Source organism: Monodon monoceros, unplaced genomic scaffold (genome assembly GCF_005190385.1).
Source record: "Monodon monoceros isolate NGI ecotype Baffin Bay Population unplaced genomic scaffold, NGI_Narwhal_1 Super_Scaffold_20, whole genome shotgun sequence".
Taxonomy (NCBI): domain Eukaryota; kingdom Metazoa; phylum Chordata; class Mammalia; order Artiodactyla; family Monodontidae; genus Monodon; species Monodon monoceros.
In genome coordinates, this window is record NW_021703777.1 from 84,733,727 (window position 1) to 84,752,185 (window position 18,459).

The 18,459-nt window shown below is 45.4% G+C and overlaps 1 protein-coding gene across 1 annotated transcript; it reads left to right on the top strand.

The window, feature by feature from the left end:
* Positions 1-1,281: 1,281 nt before the first annotated feature.
* On the top strand, positions 1,282-9,958 carry CCKAR (cholecystokinin A receptor). Its single transcript, XM_029235689.1, has 5 exons — positions 1,282-1,589; positions 2,271-2,522; positions 5,627-5,888; positions 8,109-8,236; positions 9,173-9,958. Exons 1-5 carry the CDS (start codon positions 1,481-1,483, stop codon positions 9,703-9,705), a joined length of 1,284 nt encoding a protein of 427 aa, XP_029091522.1. The 5' UTR covers positions 1,282-1,480; the 3' UTR covers positions 9,706-9,958.
* Positions 9,959-18,459: the final 8,501 nt, after the last annotated feature.

Sequence of the window (18,459 nt, forward strand, 5' to 3'; positions counted from 1 at the left end):
GGTACCACTCTCTTCCCAGCTCCACTGAGCCTGGATGGTGAAAATGTCCATTAGCTCATCTGTGTCCGGCAGGGATTCAGCAAATATATAACACGTAGCTCTGTCAACTGAGAGAGTTGTCAAAGCACAAGGGGTCCCAGAGGCGTCTAGACCAGGTCTCAGCTGGGCCAAGCAACATGTGAGAAACACAGGGCCCTCTGCTGTCACCTGCTGTCCCAAAGGTCTCAACTCAGGAGAGCACGTGTACAATAGGGCTGGAGGAGTTTTCCGGCACCACAAAGCCTCACAGAAAACCTAGAGGTCCCGGCCAGGTCCCCCTCTCTATCCTAACCTCCCACCTCATTCCTACTTCTAACTGAACTCAAACAGGTCAAGTTCATTCCCACCTCAGGGCCTTTGCTCCTGCTGTGACCTCTGCCAAGCAGGCTGCTCCTGCTGCCTAGAAGCAGCTTCCTCCAGATCGGCACAAGCTTTCCTCCTCCTTGCCATCTAGCTTTCTGATCATAGACCCCTCCTGCGGGAGGCCCTTCCTGACCACCCTGCCTAAATTAGCACCCCCCCATCCATCCCTCTCCATTACGCCTTCCTGCTTGACTTCCTCTGTGGTGCTTTACACATCTGAAATAATCTTATTCATTATCTGCTTATGTGTTTAGAAAAGTACCTGGCAAACGGCTGACTCTCAATGAACATGTGCTGAATGAATGGATGAGTGAATAAATGAACGAATGGAAAATCTTACTCAAGTGTTTCTGTAATAAGAATCCAGGCACCTATAGTCAAAGTACCCCCCTTCTTTCAGTTTCCAAGGACAGAGAAATAACCCTGTGGTTGGTAAGAACTTAACAACCGGTAGTTATATCCACACACACTGCTGGGCATGAGTCCAAAGCTAAAAAGGCACTAACTGCTCTTATATAAGGAGGTAGAAACACAGTCCCTCTGTGTCCTTTAGTCCTGATGCTCTGCATTATGGTATCTGTTACTGTGTTAATTGTTTCTGTCTCACACGGCCAGTTTGGGCTTTATTCTGCCTATGTCTGGGACGGTGACAGGTTCCTATACAGAGAAGAGAGGTAATGTGTCCATGTGTGTGTGTGTCCACACCTGTGGGCATGTGTGTGGAAAAGCAGCGACACTCCAGGAAGGGTTAAGCTACAATCAGGCTGTCTGTGCTCAGGGCCCCATGGCTGGCCCAGGAATGGGGTGGGCCTGGAAGGTGGAGCAGGCTTGCCTTGCACCAGCTGCTCTTTCCAAGACAGGAGTGCACATGCTTGCCCAGCTGGCCTGAGTGTGTGGAACTCCAGTCACCTTTAAGAATGGCTTCAGAAGCCCACACCTGGCAATCACTCCCCCAACCCCCTTGCCCCTCCACGGCAGGTTCCATTTGGGAAACTCTCCAGTCGGTCATTAGAGGAATGAGCCAAGAGTGAGCAGTTCATCAGCTCACCAGCGCTTGGTGAAAAGCAGCAAAGCAAGGATGGATGTGGACAGCCTTCTCTTGAATGGAAGCAACACGACGCCTCCCTGCAAACTGGGGATCGAAAACGAGACGCTTTTCTGCTTGGATCAGCCCCATGCTTCCAAAGGTAGGTGTCAGAGGCTGATACTTTAATTCAGAAAACTATTACGTTGGGGGAAGAAATCAGCAAAGGCAAGGCTGACTGCAAAAAATATAACAGAGTCCTCGTGAGACAAGGCTGGGTAAAGTCATCTGTTCAGAAGTTTGGATAAGAGATCAAAGAGCAGAATTGAGTCCAACGTTCTTCTTGTTCCCCAGGGGAGAGTTGGGATTAATGTACAGGACTCGGGGGCACAAAAGCAGTGGGAGGAGGACCTGAAGTGGAGCCAGAAGCGAGGACAAGTGTAAAAGCTTGAACTTTACAAGCATCACAGAAAAGGTGCTGTCACAATCTAGCTGTCGCCTTTTCTTGGGGGAAATCAGTGTGAAGAAGTGATTATAGTGAAATAATGCTTAGCAGCTAGGAAAGAAAGCAATCACTATTCACTAGGGAAGCTTTGTTCTTAAGAAAAAGTGGTTCCCTGAGTGAGTGATCCTTTAACAGACCAACCTTTTAGAAGCAACTGAATCACTCTGTGCTCTCCTCACTTTGTTTCTGCAAAATATTGTTAAGTACAGGGAGAGCTGGGTTCAATGATGTCCGCCCCTGAAAAAAAAAATCGGCAGGAAATAATTGCTTGCTGCGCGTGCTAGGTTTTAACATTCTGCTCTCATAACCTCCATCCCTCGTCCGCGTTCCTCCTCTCAGAGTGGCAGCCAGCCGTGCAGATTCTCTTGTACTCCTTGATATTCCTGCTCAGTGTGCTGGGAAACACGCTGGTCATCACGGTGCTGATTCGGAACAAGAGGATGAGAACGGTCACCAACATCTTCCTGCTCTCCCTGGCTGTCAGTGACCTCATGCTCTGCCTCTTCTGCATGCCGTTCAACCTCATCCCCAACCTGCTCAAGGATTTCATCTTTGGGAGCGCTGTCTGCAAGACCACCACCTACTTCATGGGTGAGTTGCTGCTGGTGCCTATTTCTGGAGCTCGCCCCAGACCCTGCTCAGCCCCAGACCTTCCCCAACCCTTAACAGCCAAAACAAAACATCTGTCTGTGTGGGGCTAGGTGTAAGGACAGAGGAGCTGGCTTTATGGGGGGGTCAGTCCTCATAACTCCCCAGAAGTCAGTCCCCAGTTTTAAGGGTCAGTTTCTCAAAGTGGAATAAGTTGGTAAGAAGCCACAGAAGAGGTTGGTTTTGCTTGCTTCTGTTAGAAAGTAAGACAGATGCAAGCTGTTATGTTCCTTCTTGGAGGTCGTTGATTGTATTCTGAGCTCTACCCAACCCAAGGCATGGTTTTGGGGTGGCCAGGGTGCTGGAAGAGGGCTCTTTCTGCCGTTGCTCTGGCTTTCCTAAGGAACAGGGACTATTTGAAAACGAGTTTCATCAGAGGTCTAGATTCCCTTCTCAGGATTCACTTCCCAGACTGTTTTCCCAGGGTCTGGGACCATCTCAGGCACAGAGAGAGAGAGAGAGAGAGAGAGAGAGAGAGAGAGACCTCTGCCACTAGACGAGGAATTGAATTTGCTCCTAGAGCCTGTGGGTCACTAAGCTGACACTGGTTGGCTGAGATATGCAGCTGTCTGCCTTTGCCAATCAAAATGATGGTGATGATAATAAAAGTCACAAGAGCTAATATTTTTGAATGCATTTTTTGAGCACCCGATATTCTCCTAATTGCTTTGAATTTTTACTTCCATGATCATATTTTATCTCCCAACCACCCTATAAAGAATATACAGTTATCCTTCCCTGTTTCACTGAGGAGGGAACAGAGGCACAGAGAGGTTAATAATGTGCCCAAGGACACACAGGTGGTAAGCTACAGAGCTGACTTGAACCCAGATCGGTAGCCACAACAGTGGTGAGTACATGACCTCGCTTTGCCAACTGTTGTGGCTCTTCTAAGGCGGAAACAAAACATGTCTCTTTGTCCCCTCTGTCTGCCAAAATGCTTTGTCCCTTGCCCATTGTGAGAATTAGCTGGGAGAGGAGGAGGAGAGGCGGGGAATGAGGAAGGAGTTGTTGTTTGTTCTGACCTAAGCTGGGCCAAATACGCAGAGCTGAGTTGGGCTAGGGTAGCCTTCAATGACCGGAAAGCTTTAAAAGCCTTTATTTCTCCCAGTTGAGGAAGCAGGATCCAGCAGTGACAAAATGCTGACGAATAACTGATCTGCGCGACATGGACAAATAGCCAAGGAAGTGTCAATCTGGGTCCAGTCCTCGACTCACAAATGAAAAGGATCATTGTTAAACAATGACGCAATAATAATAACCAACATCTCATAGTGCTTTAGGCTTTCAAGACCTGTCTGTATATATCTTATGATAATATTGAATAATCTTAACCAGGGTTTGTGGAAGGAGATTTAAAGAGAGTGCTTGTGTAGTTGCACAACACTGTGAATGTGCTAAACGCCACAGAGCTGTTCACTTTAAAATGATAGAGTTTATGTGATGTAAGTGTCACCTCAACCAAAAATGTTTTAAAATGGCTGCAGTCTGAGCTAGGAGCCTTAAAACTCTTCCTGAAAATTTCTAGGACAGACTGTTCTAGAAAATGAAAAGCAAGATAATTCTGAAAGTGTTTGCAATACCCTAATGGTTTTGTTGGATTTCTGATTCCAGTGATTTCAATTCTTCCCTTAATTTTATGTTCTCCTCAATACTGTTTCTTATAGTGAACACTCATTAAGCTCCTAATACAGAGCCAAAAAAAAAGAGTGCTTGCCTGCTGGTGGGTTTATAAGTACAGTGGACCCATTGTACAGACTTGACTCTGAGGACTTTGGGGCTGTACCCTCTAATTCAGATGTCATCAACTCCTTAGAGTAAAGTCCTATAAAACACAGCAAATCCTGTCTCAGAACGTAAGTTCTTATAGAATGGTTTCAGGGTTGTAGATTCCTTCAAGTCTCTCAGGAATACTATGGATATTCTCCCTAGAAAAAGAATATTTTTATACATAGTTTCACAAAAGGCCCCAGGCTAAGAACTCCTCCATCATGGTAAGAGATAAGAGAAGAATCAGTTGAATTTATGGATGAAGGGAATTTTAAGGGGATATGAGATTATAATAAGTATGTACACACACAAAATACAAAAAATAAGGAAAATTAAGCTTTTTTGACTATACGTAAGTATATCCTTTTGAATGAGGTGTTTTGACGTCTTTCTCACTGATGATGCTTGTTTCTTTTACAAAATACAGAAAGCAAAGAGAATAAGAAAAAAGGCCCTAGTCCTTCCACCCAGAGAAAAACGCTAGTTATAATATGGAGAGTTTCCCCTTCTTCCTTTTTCACTAGGTAATTTTTCAACACTCCATTTGGAAACTTAGAATGTTTCACTCTTAAAAACAGTTTGGGGACTTCCCTGGTGGTCCAGTGGTTAAGACTTCCCCTTCCAATGCAGGGGGTGTGGGTTTGATCCCTGGTCAGGGAGCTAAGATCCCACATACCTTGTGGCCAAAAAACCAAAACATGAAACAGAAGCAATAGTGTAACAAATTCAATAAAGACTTTAAAAATGATCCACATCAAAAAAATCTTTAAAAAAAAGTCTGTACTAGAAATTTTCAGGAAGAGTTTTAATGCTCCCAGCTCAGACCCCACTGAATTTTCAGGGTCACAGTCCTTGAGAATATTGGGTTAAAAGGTCAGCTTAACTATGCAGATCACACTCAAAACTAAAGCTATTCTACAGGTCACTCAGAACCTCTTCTGTGGGACAGGAACATATTTCATCCACTTGGTTATTAATTAATGAGCGCCTTCAGCCTAGGAAGGAGTTGGTTGTAATCAAAGTTCAATAAACGTATCTAAAAATTGGCAATAAGATGTATTTGCAAACACATTTCTTTACCTGCCTCAAATCGTTTTGGGAACAAAGCTGGGAATAAGTCATTTTTTTTTAGATATACATACACAATATTCTTACCCTCTGAGCGTTTTCCTCTGCTATCTATCAAACCTGCGCAGATCAGGTATGCTTAAGCTCATTGTGCAAATAAACTTTGGATTTCAGAGCCTGCATAACCAGCTTCTTTGTTCCTTTTCCAGGCACCTCTGTGAGTGTCTCCACCTTTAATCTGGTAGCCATATCGCTGGAGAGATATGGTGCAATTTGCAAACCCTTACAGTCCCGCGTCTGGCAGACAAAATCCCACGCTTTGAAGGTGATTGCCGCTACCTGGTGCCTCTCCTTTACCATCATGACTCCGTACCCGATTTATAGCAACTTGGTGCCTTTTACCAAAAATAACAATCAGACCGCGAACATGTGCCGCTTTCTACTGCCAAATGATGTCATGCAGCAGTCCTGGTAAGGCTGCATGGGTTTATTTGTTTAATACAACTCGATATAATTTTGCAGGTTTAATAAAAACTGGAATGTATTGTCCAGTGTCTGGGGGGATCAGTCTCCTGGAGACTTATCGAGAAGTTTCACTCGAACCTCTTTCTAGAGTAACAGTGACAGCAAACACTTAGAGTGCTGTGTTTTAAGTGCTATATATATATATATATAAATTCAACTAATCCTCTCAAAACCCTATAGGGTGGGTACTATTATTGTCCCCATTTTACAGAGGAAACTGAGACATGGAGAGGTTAAGCAAGTCACTCAAGTTCCCAAACCTAGAAGAGATAAGAGAGCATCTGGTCTTAACCACTATGCAGTGTGCTTCTGGAAGAGCTCTGATTTTCCAAGAACTGGAGGTAGAGCCGAGGATGAGTTCCAAATCCCACGTGGTTTTTCTTAGAGCTGCAGCTGTGGTATTTGCACGGGACACTGTACTGGAAATAAAAAGGCAAGGTTCTAGTACCTGTTTCTTTGCTTACTAGTGGGTGATATTGGACAAGTTCATATAACCTCCCTGACATTCAAGTTCTTTATCTACACAAAGATTTAAGAATAAAGATTTTTTTTATCTACCTCGTTAGATGGATGTGAGATTCAAATGAGAGCATGTTTATGAAAATGTCAGTAAATATCTTTAAAAAGGCTACACAAATGCAGGACATTATGTTTACCAGTTCCCAGCATGTTTTAGAAGCAGGGAGCTAGACATTTAAAAATGGCTCAAGGGCTTCCCTGGTGGTGCAGTGGTTGAGAGTCTGCCTGCCAGTGCAGGGGACACAGGTTCGAGCCCTGGTCTGGGAAGATCCCACATGCTGCGGAGCAACTGGGCCCGTGAGCCATGACTACTGAGCCTGCGCGTCTGGAGCCTGTGCTCCGCAACAAGAGAGGCCCCCGTAGTGAGAGGCCCACGCACCGCGATGAAGAGTGGCCTCCTCTTGCCGCAACTAGAGAAAGCCCTCGCACAGAAAAGAAGACCCAACACAGCCAAAAATAAATAAATAAAATTTTTTAAAAAAGTATTAGACATGGGAATAAATGGGAAAATATGAGCTGTACATAGAAAAAAACTGGCAATAGAAACCAACCCTAAATAACACAGATGTTGGAAACTTCAGACAAGGATTTAAAAAAAACATAGCTCAAAACTGAGATAATCTCTGCTTTCTTTGCCTTCCTTTTTTTCATTTCAACCAAGTAACGCGTACACACAAAAAGAGTTATGTTGCAAATGAGGGACTTTTCCAAGATTTGAAAAGAACTCTTATCAAAACATGTCCAATTGAAATAAGAAATGGCTCAGCCACCGTGAGCCTCTGACAATTTTATGGCCTAATCGCGTAATCTTACACATGCCAGACTGCAAAAGTGATTTAGGGGCCAGACTCATAAAGAAGGAGGCTGCAATTCTTCAGAAATCAAACATATTTAGAGAAAGCATAGCTCTGGCCCACCAGGCACTAGAACGAGCTTGCCACTGTGCCAGCGGGTCAGAACAGCCAGAATGCTTATTTTGCAAAACCAAGGAGGTTTTCCATCATTGCTACCTATGCATTAGACGATTCTGTTGCTATAAAGTCAACAAATGGTATATTGTGATGTTTAAGAGCCTGAGTTCTAGAATTGTATTGCTCGGCTTCAGATCTCACCTTTGCCACGAGCTGTGTAACTTTGGACAAATTGTTTATTGTCTCTAAGTCTGTTTCCTCATTTGTAAAATGGGTATTATGTTAATAGTACCTACCTCAAAAGTTATTATGGGAATTAGATATAGTAATATATATATATACTATATTGAAATTGAATAAGTCATCAATGAATGTAAATTCTTATTATTATTATTTCAGAAACCGTTTTATTGAGGTATTCACCTACTCTCATTGGCTTGTTTGTTTTTTCTTTTTTAAGCTCTCATTTGTTTTAAATGTAGACTTGTTTCAGGCAGACTTACACCAAACTTTTCCATTTAACTAGTCCTTCATAAGAGACTTTATCTGAAAGAAAAGAAGAAAACAACTTCTAATGACAGACTCTCCAGATGGGGAATTTCCAAAGATATTAAATACTAGTAATTAATGTGTTTCCTCAGACTCATTAAAATGGAGATGAACCCTGCTTATTCCATCCCATCTGAGTTTGAAATGCTAGAGATGCTGGTTATTGGATTGCTTTTTATTTTATTAGGCACACCTTCCTGTTACTCATCCTCTTTCTTATTCCTGGAATTGTGATGATGGTGGCATATGGATTAATCTCTCTGGAACTTTACCAGGGAATAAAATTTGATGCTAGCCAGAAGAAGTCTGCTAGAGGTAACTATCTCTTAGCTGTATGTTTATGCCAAAAGATTACAAACGCTTATTTTCTGTAACTTAAATGGATATACCCAGAGTGTGTATAGGGTATATTAGAGGTTTTCAAAAGTCTTCTTAGGAGACTCTGTGTCCTAAGGCACAGTCATGAGACCCAGTGTCTCTATTCCTCATCTGTAAAATGAAGAAATTATTCCTCTCAAAAGGGTGCTGAGTGGAATAAGATGACATAATACACACATCGCCCAATTACAAGCTGAGGGCCCATGGGTCCCAGGCTCTCTGTGCTGTTGCATACAAATGGACCGCCTTCCGCAACCAAAGCAAATTGTAATTCCAGGCGCCATCCTCTCTCCTCCCCTTCACTCCTGTTGCAGCTGCCACAGAGCCTCCCGTCCCCCCTTTCATTATAGTCCACTCGCCAGAGAAACTTACCCGACACCTTTGTTGGTATCACTCGCCGCCCCGCCCCCACACCGTTCTCACTCCCCCCCTTTACTCAGCTCTTTACCACTTATACAACTTCAAGGCCTTCTTTGGTTTTTGCTCATTATGCAGAGTCCTCACAGTAAAAGCAGTCTGGAGCTTTCCCAAGCAAGCAGGAAACTGCCCCCTGAGGAGCTGGAAGAAGAGTGTGCCTATTCATTCTTGAACAGTTCTTTAGCCCTATAATCTACATATGTAAAATATTATTTTACTATTATAAATTATGTACATCAGATACTATACATTATTTTAGTAGTTTTAAGTAGCTTTTCATTTGAAGGAAAGGACTAGTGTAAACAATACCTACCCACGTCAAGGCAGGCCCGAGGTCGCCTGCCCAATATACAGTTCAAGTGTGGTTTAGCCCCTTGATGCAGGGGGCAGGGGTTCCACGCCTTCCGTCTGGCATGACCCATCCCGAAAAATAAGTGTTGTCCCTTGCCCATCCAGAAAGGAAGCCGAGCCCCGGCAGCAGCGGCAGATACGAGGCCAGCGATGGGTGTTACCTGCAGAGGTCCAAGCACCCAGGGAAGCTGGAGCTGCAGCAGTTGTCCAGCAGCGGCGGCGGCAGGCTCAGCCGCATCAGGAGCAGCAGCCCCGTGGCCAACCTGATGGCCAAGAAGCGGGTGATCCGCATGCTCATGGTCATCGTGGTTCTCTTCTTCGTCTGCTGGATGCCCATCTTCAGCGCCAACGCCTGGCGGGCCTTTGACACCGCCTCTGCAGAGCGCCGCCTCTCCGGGACCCCCATCTCCTTCATCCTCTTGCTCTCCTACACCTCCTCCTGCGTCAACCCCATCATCTACTGCTTCATGAACCAGCGGTTCCGCCTCGGCTTCATGGCCACGTTCCCCTGCTGCCCCAACCCTGGTCCCCCAGGAGCGAGAGGGGAGGCGGGGGAGGAGGTGGAGAGCAGGACCACCCGGGCCTCTCTGTCCAGGCGCTCGTACAGCCACGCCAGCGCCTCTGCCCCGCCCCCGTGAGCTGTGCCCTGGCCGCCAGCACCAAAGGATGGAGCGGGGACCGAGGGAGGCAGCACAGAAGGAGAAAAAGAAGAAAGCAGGAGGAAGAGGAAGCGGGAAGTGAAGGAGCAGGAAGGCGCCATCCCCAGTGGGAACTATTCCTTGTCTGCTTGGCATCCTTCGTCTGGGTGCCAGGGGAACACTACTAGGGCGGGGCCGGGACTGGGTTTCCAGGCAGCTCCAGGCAGGCAGTTTCCATACCAGTCACCATTAGAAAAACCTCAGCAGGCCAGTAACAGGAGTCCAACGGGACTCCTCCTGCACATGTAATTGCCAAGCACGTGTTCAAACTGGGACGCGGACCCTACTGAGCTTTAGAAGTGGGGCTTTAGAGTGGGCTCTCACTCCCCATAGGGACACCCTTCTGTGCACTACTGCTTCTGCTGATGCAAAATTTGGGGGGCTACTTTGCCCCTGGGGAGTCCATCACTCTTTCACGTACATTCTGTAGCCACCCACCTCATCATGACCACGAATGGGAACCCAAAGCAAACCCTCTTCCGGCCGTTTTCTGTAGTAAAAGAACAGCCTGACTTGTGCTCCTTGAGGTCGGTCAGGGGCATTCAGAGACGTAAGTTTATGTCGTCATCAGAACAGCATCTGGAAAGTTGTCTAAACGATGGAATTTGGAACTTATATTTCTGAAAAGAAAAGAGTATGTGGCAAGTAGCTGGATGGAATGCTGTCTTAGCATAAGGAATGTTAAATGCCAGAGGGGGCATAGAAATATTTTTCTACTTTAATAATATATATTGCTTAACTCCACCTTTATATGGTGATATGAAACCCCATGCCTTCTTTGCCTCAACTTAATTTCTCATACTCGTCCTCTTTTCTGGAAAGACCTCAAGGTACAAAGGAGAGCTGTAACCTATGTGCACCTGGCCAAGCTGGAAACAGGTGGAGTCAGGCCCAGAATAAAAACTGGCATACTTGGACTCAATTAACAAGTAGCTTTTGAAAGTCAAAGGCTGTATATGCCTTTAAGTACAATCTATGTGTTTGTTAATGTTCATAGTAATTTTATGTGTATGTGGAATATGAACAGAGAAGTACATTCTTTACATATATATATACTCTTCAGGGTGTTTAAAAAAAGAATAGTGGATGGAGGTTGGAATTCAGAAAGTGTTATCATTCTACATTCCTCTACAACGGTTGGAGTTTCATGAACTTCTTTTCTTTGCAAAATTGGTGTTGAAATCTCTCTCCTCCAATGTAGAATCTCAACTTAAAATAAGACATGAACTGTACATTTAGATACAAGGAAGTGCATTTCTAGAACAGAATGTATCAATCCAGTCTACCAGCCCTCCTCCCTCCCTCCCCACCACTTTCTTTCATAGTTTTCATGCCTCCAAGCATCTGAGAGGTGAGCTTTTCATTTTCCTGTTTTCTTGGGTCCATGACCACCCATTGATCCATGCCTGACAGACACTCTTTGTGGTGCACAAGGGCTAGTGTTTTCAATTATAAAAAAAAAAAATCAATATGGAAAGGGGAGGGGCAGAGAGTGGCAGGAAGTGATTAGGAATAGGGGAAGGGACGTTGTATAATGTAACAAGATGTGAGTGTTGACATTTGTTGTTTTTTTTGCGGGTTGGGGGTATAAAGTGTTAACAGAGAAGAAATTATTGAGGATGTGAACATATGTTATAGGGGACTTTTCAAGCCAGATGTTAGTTTTTCTATTCCTCAGACTACAATCTTATTTTAAAAATTCTAACCAGTCATCTCTGTCAAAAATTTCAAGGTAAAAATTCAACTGACTAAAACGTGCACTGCTAAAATAGTAATGATCAAAGGTGTAAGAAATGAAGACGTCTCCAATATTTGAGTAAATCCTACAAAACCTACCATTTTCCTGCCAGAAGAATAAACCTTCCTCTCTGACAGTGTTAGCATATAACTGAAGCTAAATTAGCCTCTTTGCTCCCCACACCTTATTGGAAACCTTTGGAAATTCCAAAGGTATGTTAACCTAAAAATAGGGTTGCCAGATTTAGCAACTAAAATACAGGATGTCCGGTTAAATTTTAATTTCAAATAAACAATTAATAATTTTTTTTAGTATGAGTATGTCCCATGCACTAAAATATATCTTATATTTTATCTGGCAACCCTACTTTAAAAGCATGTAAGAATATAAACAAGTTTTCCCAAATATAATATAGAGAAATAAAATGCCTCTGTTCACTAAATTTATTGGAAAGTCTTTCACATAATGGAAGCTTTTTTTAAAAAGAAGAAAAATGCTATTAACTTTCAGAATCGGTGCCTGACCTTTGGAAATGGTACTATCAATAGGCTGATTTTACTTTAAAAAGAAATGCTTTTAACATAAAGCTATTCTAATACTTTGTTGAGTCAATTGCCTTTATTTCATGGTAAACTGAATTCTTAAATTTGAAATAAAATGACCAATAGAGTTAAGAAAATAGATTCACCAAGTTTCTGGTATTTTCTAGTGTCTTCTGGTAGCTTCCGCTCATCACCAGAGTGGTAAGTTTGAACCTGAGCACTGAAATGTATCTTTGATTTTTACTTAGCCCATGTGTCCCAATGGCTTCTCATGCCTTAGTTACTTCGGTAAACTCTCAAGATAGCTTGCAGTGGTGAATAAGAAATGCATGTGTCTAGATATTAGTTTATACATGTTCGTGTGTGTATCTTCTCCATTCACTTAAAATGTAATCATGAGGCGAGCGACAGTAGCTGTTGAATCTCCACTGTATTTCCTTCCAGTGCTTTGCCCAGTACTCTGCACACCATGAGTGCTCAATAAACGTTGTGACTGACTCCTGCTCTGCCTCCGATGCTTTGGAGAACTCTTTTCCTGTCCACAACAGTGAGTCTCAACAAGGGGGGCATACTCTTGGGGAGTATCAGAATTTCTAGAGGGCTTTTTCCAACTGTGCGTGTATCCCTACCCAAGACTTGGCTGTGTGAGCATTTGCTGCCACCTCTCCCTCCCTTTTGCTCTCCCCCGTGGTGTGTGTTTGTGTGTGTGTGTGTGTGTGTGTGTGTGTGTGTGTGTGTGTGTGTATAATTGGAGATGTTACCAATGGGATGCTGTCACGCCTGTGAACGGTGCCAGGACACAGATTTTTTTAAAGGGCTGGGAAAAAGGACAAATACTGTAAGATTCTATTCACATGAGGTATCTAAAATAGTCAAAAATCATAGAAACAGAACATAGAAAAGTGATTACCAAGGGCTGGGGATTTAGTGTTTAGCTAGTGTAGAGTTTCAGTGTTGCAAAATGAAAGAGTTCTAGGGTCTCTTGCCCAGCTATGTAAATGTACTTAAAGCTACTGAACTGTGTGCTTAAAAATGGTTAAGATGGTAAATTTAAAGTTAATGTGTTTTTTAGTAAAATAAAAAAGGGGGAAGGGGGTTGGGAAGCACTGGTCTATAGTATCCCTTGGTTTTGCTCCTTTCCACCCTCATTCTCTTTAAGGAGAACAGTAAAAATAACCATCACTGTGTTCCTAATCCATGTTTAAGTACTCTACTCACTCGTTAGGGCTGATAAGTATTATCAAAGCCCACTTGGCGCCCTTAGCTGTTACCTCCCATCTATTTGCTCTCCTGCAGGACTCCTCTGGGTACCTCTGGGCATCTTCCTGTGTCATCCGCCCCGCCCCAACCCTACCTCTGAGCCCTGCGGCCGGCTCTCAGCTCCAGCCAAGGTGCTTCCTTGATTCGGATCTCTATGGCCCCTCCGGCTTTCTGGTCACCCTCAAGTGGAACATAGATTCCACATTTCCTAAACCTGTTGCCACAGCTGAGGGCCAGCCCCACAATTCCACGCTACACCCTGCTCTGAGCAGCCCAGCCTGGGAAGAATTTCAGGTCCTCCTTCTTGCTCAAGAAGAGAGATCAGACAAATACGAATTGTCCAGCAGCCACCCTTGTACATAACACATAACAGGTGCTCAGTAAGTGTCTGGGGGTGCATGAATAAGTGAATGGATGAATACATTTGAATGGCGTCCATCCTCAATGCCAGGCCTTTCCGGGCTGCTTTGGGGACGGCACCATCCTAACCAGAGGCATCTTGCCCAGAGTGTGCAGTAGGTAGGGCCTGACAAGAGGTAAAGCTGACTGGGCAGCCTCATTCTGTTTCCAATCCTCCACGCTGAACATGAAGTACAGCAAAAACTGCTTTCCAGTTCGCTGACCATAAACACGTCCTCTGACGGTAAAGAGGATATACATTGGACCCCAAGTCCGGAAGTCTGTGTCCCAAACTTAGCCCTGTCCCTAACTTGCTGTGTGGCTCCAGGCAGGTCACACACCCTCTCTGGGTATCAATTCCTTCCTGCAAAATGACGGGTTGTTGCTCCATTTTTGGTACTGTGGGATTCAGTGTGTCGGAATTTGCTATGTGCTTTTATTATTCCATACCCTCCCTTAGTTTCGTTGGCTTCCCGTTGTCTTTGCAATCAGAAAATCTCCCTGACACTAAGCACATAACCACCTCTGAGGAAGGCTTGATCTCGAGGGCACCTCTGAGAGAAGGCGGCCAGGGTGAGAAAGAAAGGGTCTCAAAGAGGAATGTGCAAGCTCTCAGCCCCTTCTAGGTCACAGCTGCCCAGAGCAACTTGTGTGAGGCTGGTCCCTGGAACACGAGCCACATTCCCACTGAAACGTAGGCAGAAAAATCCACTCCCAAACCAAGTTTTTCCTAGATGAAAGAAGTACCAACATTCGTTAAAGCCTGCTTTATGCATTGTGAAGTCACTGGTGACAGCGGGTAACAATACACACTCATGGAAGGATGAATGAATGTCTAGTACATATGGGGTTAAAGGAGGCCGTCAAAAAGATGCTACCGCCAGTTGACCCTTGAGGTGGAGGCTCCCCTTCCCCTCCCCTGTCCCTGGAATATGCTTTCCACTTGCATTCCCTGTTCCCAGAAGCTGCTCCAAGGATACAGCCTTGAGATAGAACTGTGGTGCTGAGGCTCCTGGACTGTGCAGAGAAGGCCTCTGAGTAAACTTCTAAGAGTCTGGTGGGCACGCGTGGAGATCTACTCATCGTGCTGCCACCCAAGAAAGTCCCCTTGCTTCTTATACCTGCCATGACCAATCTGGAGGGCTGCCTCTGTCTTCAGTCTCTCCCTGCCCTCTACCAAGGAGGCCGGTTTCAGATTTTACCCTGGAAGGCCCCGAGAAGGTTGCTTGCAAAGCAGCATCTGGTTTCTTATTTAAATCTCAAAACAACGTGTGAGGCATCATTTTCCACAATTCACAGGTTAATAAGTTGAGCCTCAGGGGAGTGACCATGTGTACGAGGTCCGACAGCTAGTAAACAGCAGAGACAGATCGGGCCCATTCTAATGCCACCAAGCTGCTGTCGGGATTAGGTGACATTCAGTAACCTAAGTGATCAACAGCTGGTGATTTCATTTCCTATAATGCTTCACAGTTCCTAGTCCTGGTGCTACACAAGCCTAAGGATGAGAAATCCCGTCTCTGTCCCCCGCCCCCCCCCAAACTCACTCACCAATGGCCTTGCTCTGAGCTCCCTGAATGTGGAGGATTTGAAAGCTGGCATTTTGCACATGTGTCTTGGATGCTTCTATCTCTATGTTAATTTTTAGAGGGAAGATAATACACTTTGCCATATCACGGGGAAGTCGAGAGATGCTATCAGTCAATGAGCTTTCACCTCTTGGGCGAATTATCAACATTATTAAAGTAGGTCTATTTTCTCAGAAGAATCAGAGAGGAGACAAATATAGGCCAATTTATCTGTCAGCCTGCCATGTGAAGCTTCCTGGTCTGTCGCTTCACCTGCTATCTTTCTATCGAATCCCCTTTCCCCAGTTAAATCTACAGATTATTATTATCTGCAGACCGTCACTAAGATGTCCCCACCCCAAGTTCACCATCTGAAATGGAATGATCTGTCTCAAACCACCTCTCCTGATTCTGTCTGCTTGCTAATGGTACCTCCACTTGCTCAGACTCTCAGGCTCAAAATCTGGCTCATCTTTTTTTTTTTTTTTTTTTTTTGCGGTTCGCGGGCCTCTCACTGTTATGGCCTCTCCCGTGGCGGAGCACAGGCTCCGGACGCGCAGGCTCAGCGGCCATGGCTCACGGGCCCAGCCGTTCCGCGGCACGTGGGATCCTCCCGGACCAGGGCACGAGCCCGTGTCCCCTGCATCGGCAGGCAGACTCTCAACCACCGCGCCACCAGGGAAGCCCTATTGGTCAATTTTTGTTGCCTTGTGCTTCATTAACAAACAACCCCAAATCTAGCACAGAGGATCATACATGAAGGTTTTCAAAACATGTTTGATGAATGAATCCCTCACCTATAAAATAAAGTATTGGGTCTAGATTAGTGGATTTAAAATTTTAACACAGAGGAACCTCTTTCCTCCCTACCTCCCCAAGCAATTCTGTATGGAAGCCCAAATGGGAGAGATGAAAGATTGAGGGCTTTGAGACACTTCCTTGAAATCTTAGTGGAACCCCTTGGGGTTTGAAAACCACTAATTTGACTCGATTTCAAGACTAAGAATCTGTGATCCTTGGACCTGCAGTATCAGCCTGTCTTCCGTCAGGACTAGCCAGTGACTACAGTTAAGCTTGGCCCCCCAAGTTTAGGGTCTTGATTTGCAGACTTGCTGTGCCCTTGGCTTTGTCGAGTGAGCAGACCACTCAACACATCACAGCATTTAGCTGAGAGGAGATCCCGGTCCAACATGCCTCCTGTTGTGAGCTAAATTGTGTCCCCCTAAAATTCATATGTTGAGGTCCTAACCCCCAGTACCACAGAATGTGACTGTATTTGGAGACAGGACCTTTAAGAGGTAATTAAAATGAGGCCATGAGGGTGAGCCATAATCCAATCTGACTGGTGTCCTTATAAGAAGAAATTGGACACACAGAGAGACACCTGGGCTGCACGTGGACAGAGAGACAACCATGTGAAGAGGCAGCAAGAGCCCATCTGCAAGCCAAGGACGGGCCTCAGAGGAAACCAGTTCTGCTCATCTTGGACTTCCAGCCTCCAGAACTGTGAGAAAATAAATGTCTGTTGTTTAAGCCTCCCAGTCTGTAGTATTTTGTTATGTAGTCCTAGCTGACTAATACACCTCCCCCTACCAAAGGTGCAGGGCTCAGAAGGCCACTCTCATTCCTGAGGCCCAAAACCAGTCCAAACAGGTCAGAGAAGACAGAGCCTCAGAAATGCCCCTTGTGTGGCACCGCCAGAACCTCTGAGAGTTTGAGCTAAGTCCTCACACTTGCCCCTAGGTCTCTTCTCCATCAACTGCTCTGTCTTTCCCTCTTGGGCCCTAATTTCAGTTACATCCCTCAAGCACAGAAGCAGCAGCTGCGATAAGGAAACAGCTGGCTGGGGGCTGGGGTGCGGGGCAAATAAATGAGCTGGGCAAGTGAGAACAGGAGTAGTGGCTGAGCGGGTTCAACCCAGCTGAAAAACTCCCCAGGTGGAGCCAATGGATCCCAGAACCTAACTCAGCAGGTGTTTCCCTGGGCACCTTCCAGGTGGAGGGTTGCCAGATAAAATACAAGACACCATTTAATTTTGATTTCAGATAAGCAATGAATAATGTTTTAGTATAAGCACGTCCTGGGCAATGTTGTATTTATCAGCTATATCTGGCAACTGCATCCAGGAGCTCTCAGGTGCTGGGGCAGAGAAAGGATGTCAGGAAACCGAGAGGGAAGAAATTAAATATGATCACGTGCAGCACAGACGGAGGACACGGCAGAGACTGGCACATCATAGGTTCTGAACCAATTTGGGAAGAAGGAAAGGAGTGCTTCTGGGTGATGTGTCTCTGGCCAGGGCAGGTGGGGCTGGAGACTGTCACCATCCCAGCCTGCAGCCCGTTATTTGGAGTCAAGTCAAAGCATCCCAGTTGTATTCATTTTCTGTTGCTGCTGTAACAATCTATCACAAACCTCGTGGCTTAAAATAACACAACCTTATTATCTTATAGCCCTGGAGGTCAGAAATCTGAAACGGGTCTCACTGGGCTAAAACCAAGGTGTCAGGAGGACAACATTTCTTCTGGAAATTTTAGGGGAGAACCCATTTCTTACCTTTTCCAGCTTCTGGAGGCCACATGGCCTTCTCATCTTGAAGGCAGCAGCATAGCACCTTCAATTCTCTCTCTCTCTCTCTCTCTCTCTCTCCCTCTGTCCTCCCCATCCCCCTCTCCCTTTCCTTTCTCTCCTTGCCCCCTCTATGCTTCCATCATCCCTTCTCCTTCTCTGACTTTGATCTGTCTGTCTTCAACATATAAGGACCCTTGTGATTACGTTGGTCCACCTGGATCATGGTAACATACATACCCACAGGCTCTGGAGATTAGGACATGGATATCTTTGCAGGGCCATTATTCTATCTGCCAGTGTTTCTCCCCTGTGGCTTCTGCCACCTTGTCAAGGCTGCTATTAGGAAAAAACAGAGTTTGGCCAGGATCCATGGCTCCTAGATATATACAAGGATGGTGCTCAAAAATCAAGGTGTTGGGCTTCCCTGGTGGCACAGTGGTTGAGAGTCCGCCTGCCGATGCAGGGGACACGGGTTCGTGCCCCGGTCCGGGAAGATCCCACATGCCGCGGAGCGGCTGGGCCCGTGAGCCATGGCCGCTGAGCCTGCGCGTCCGGAGCCTGTGCTCCGCAACGCGAGAGGCCACAACAGTGAGAGTCCCGCGTACCGCAAAAAAAA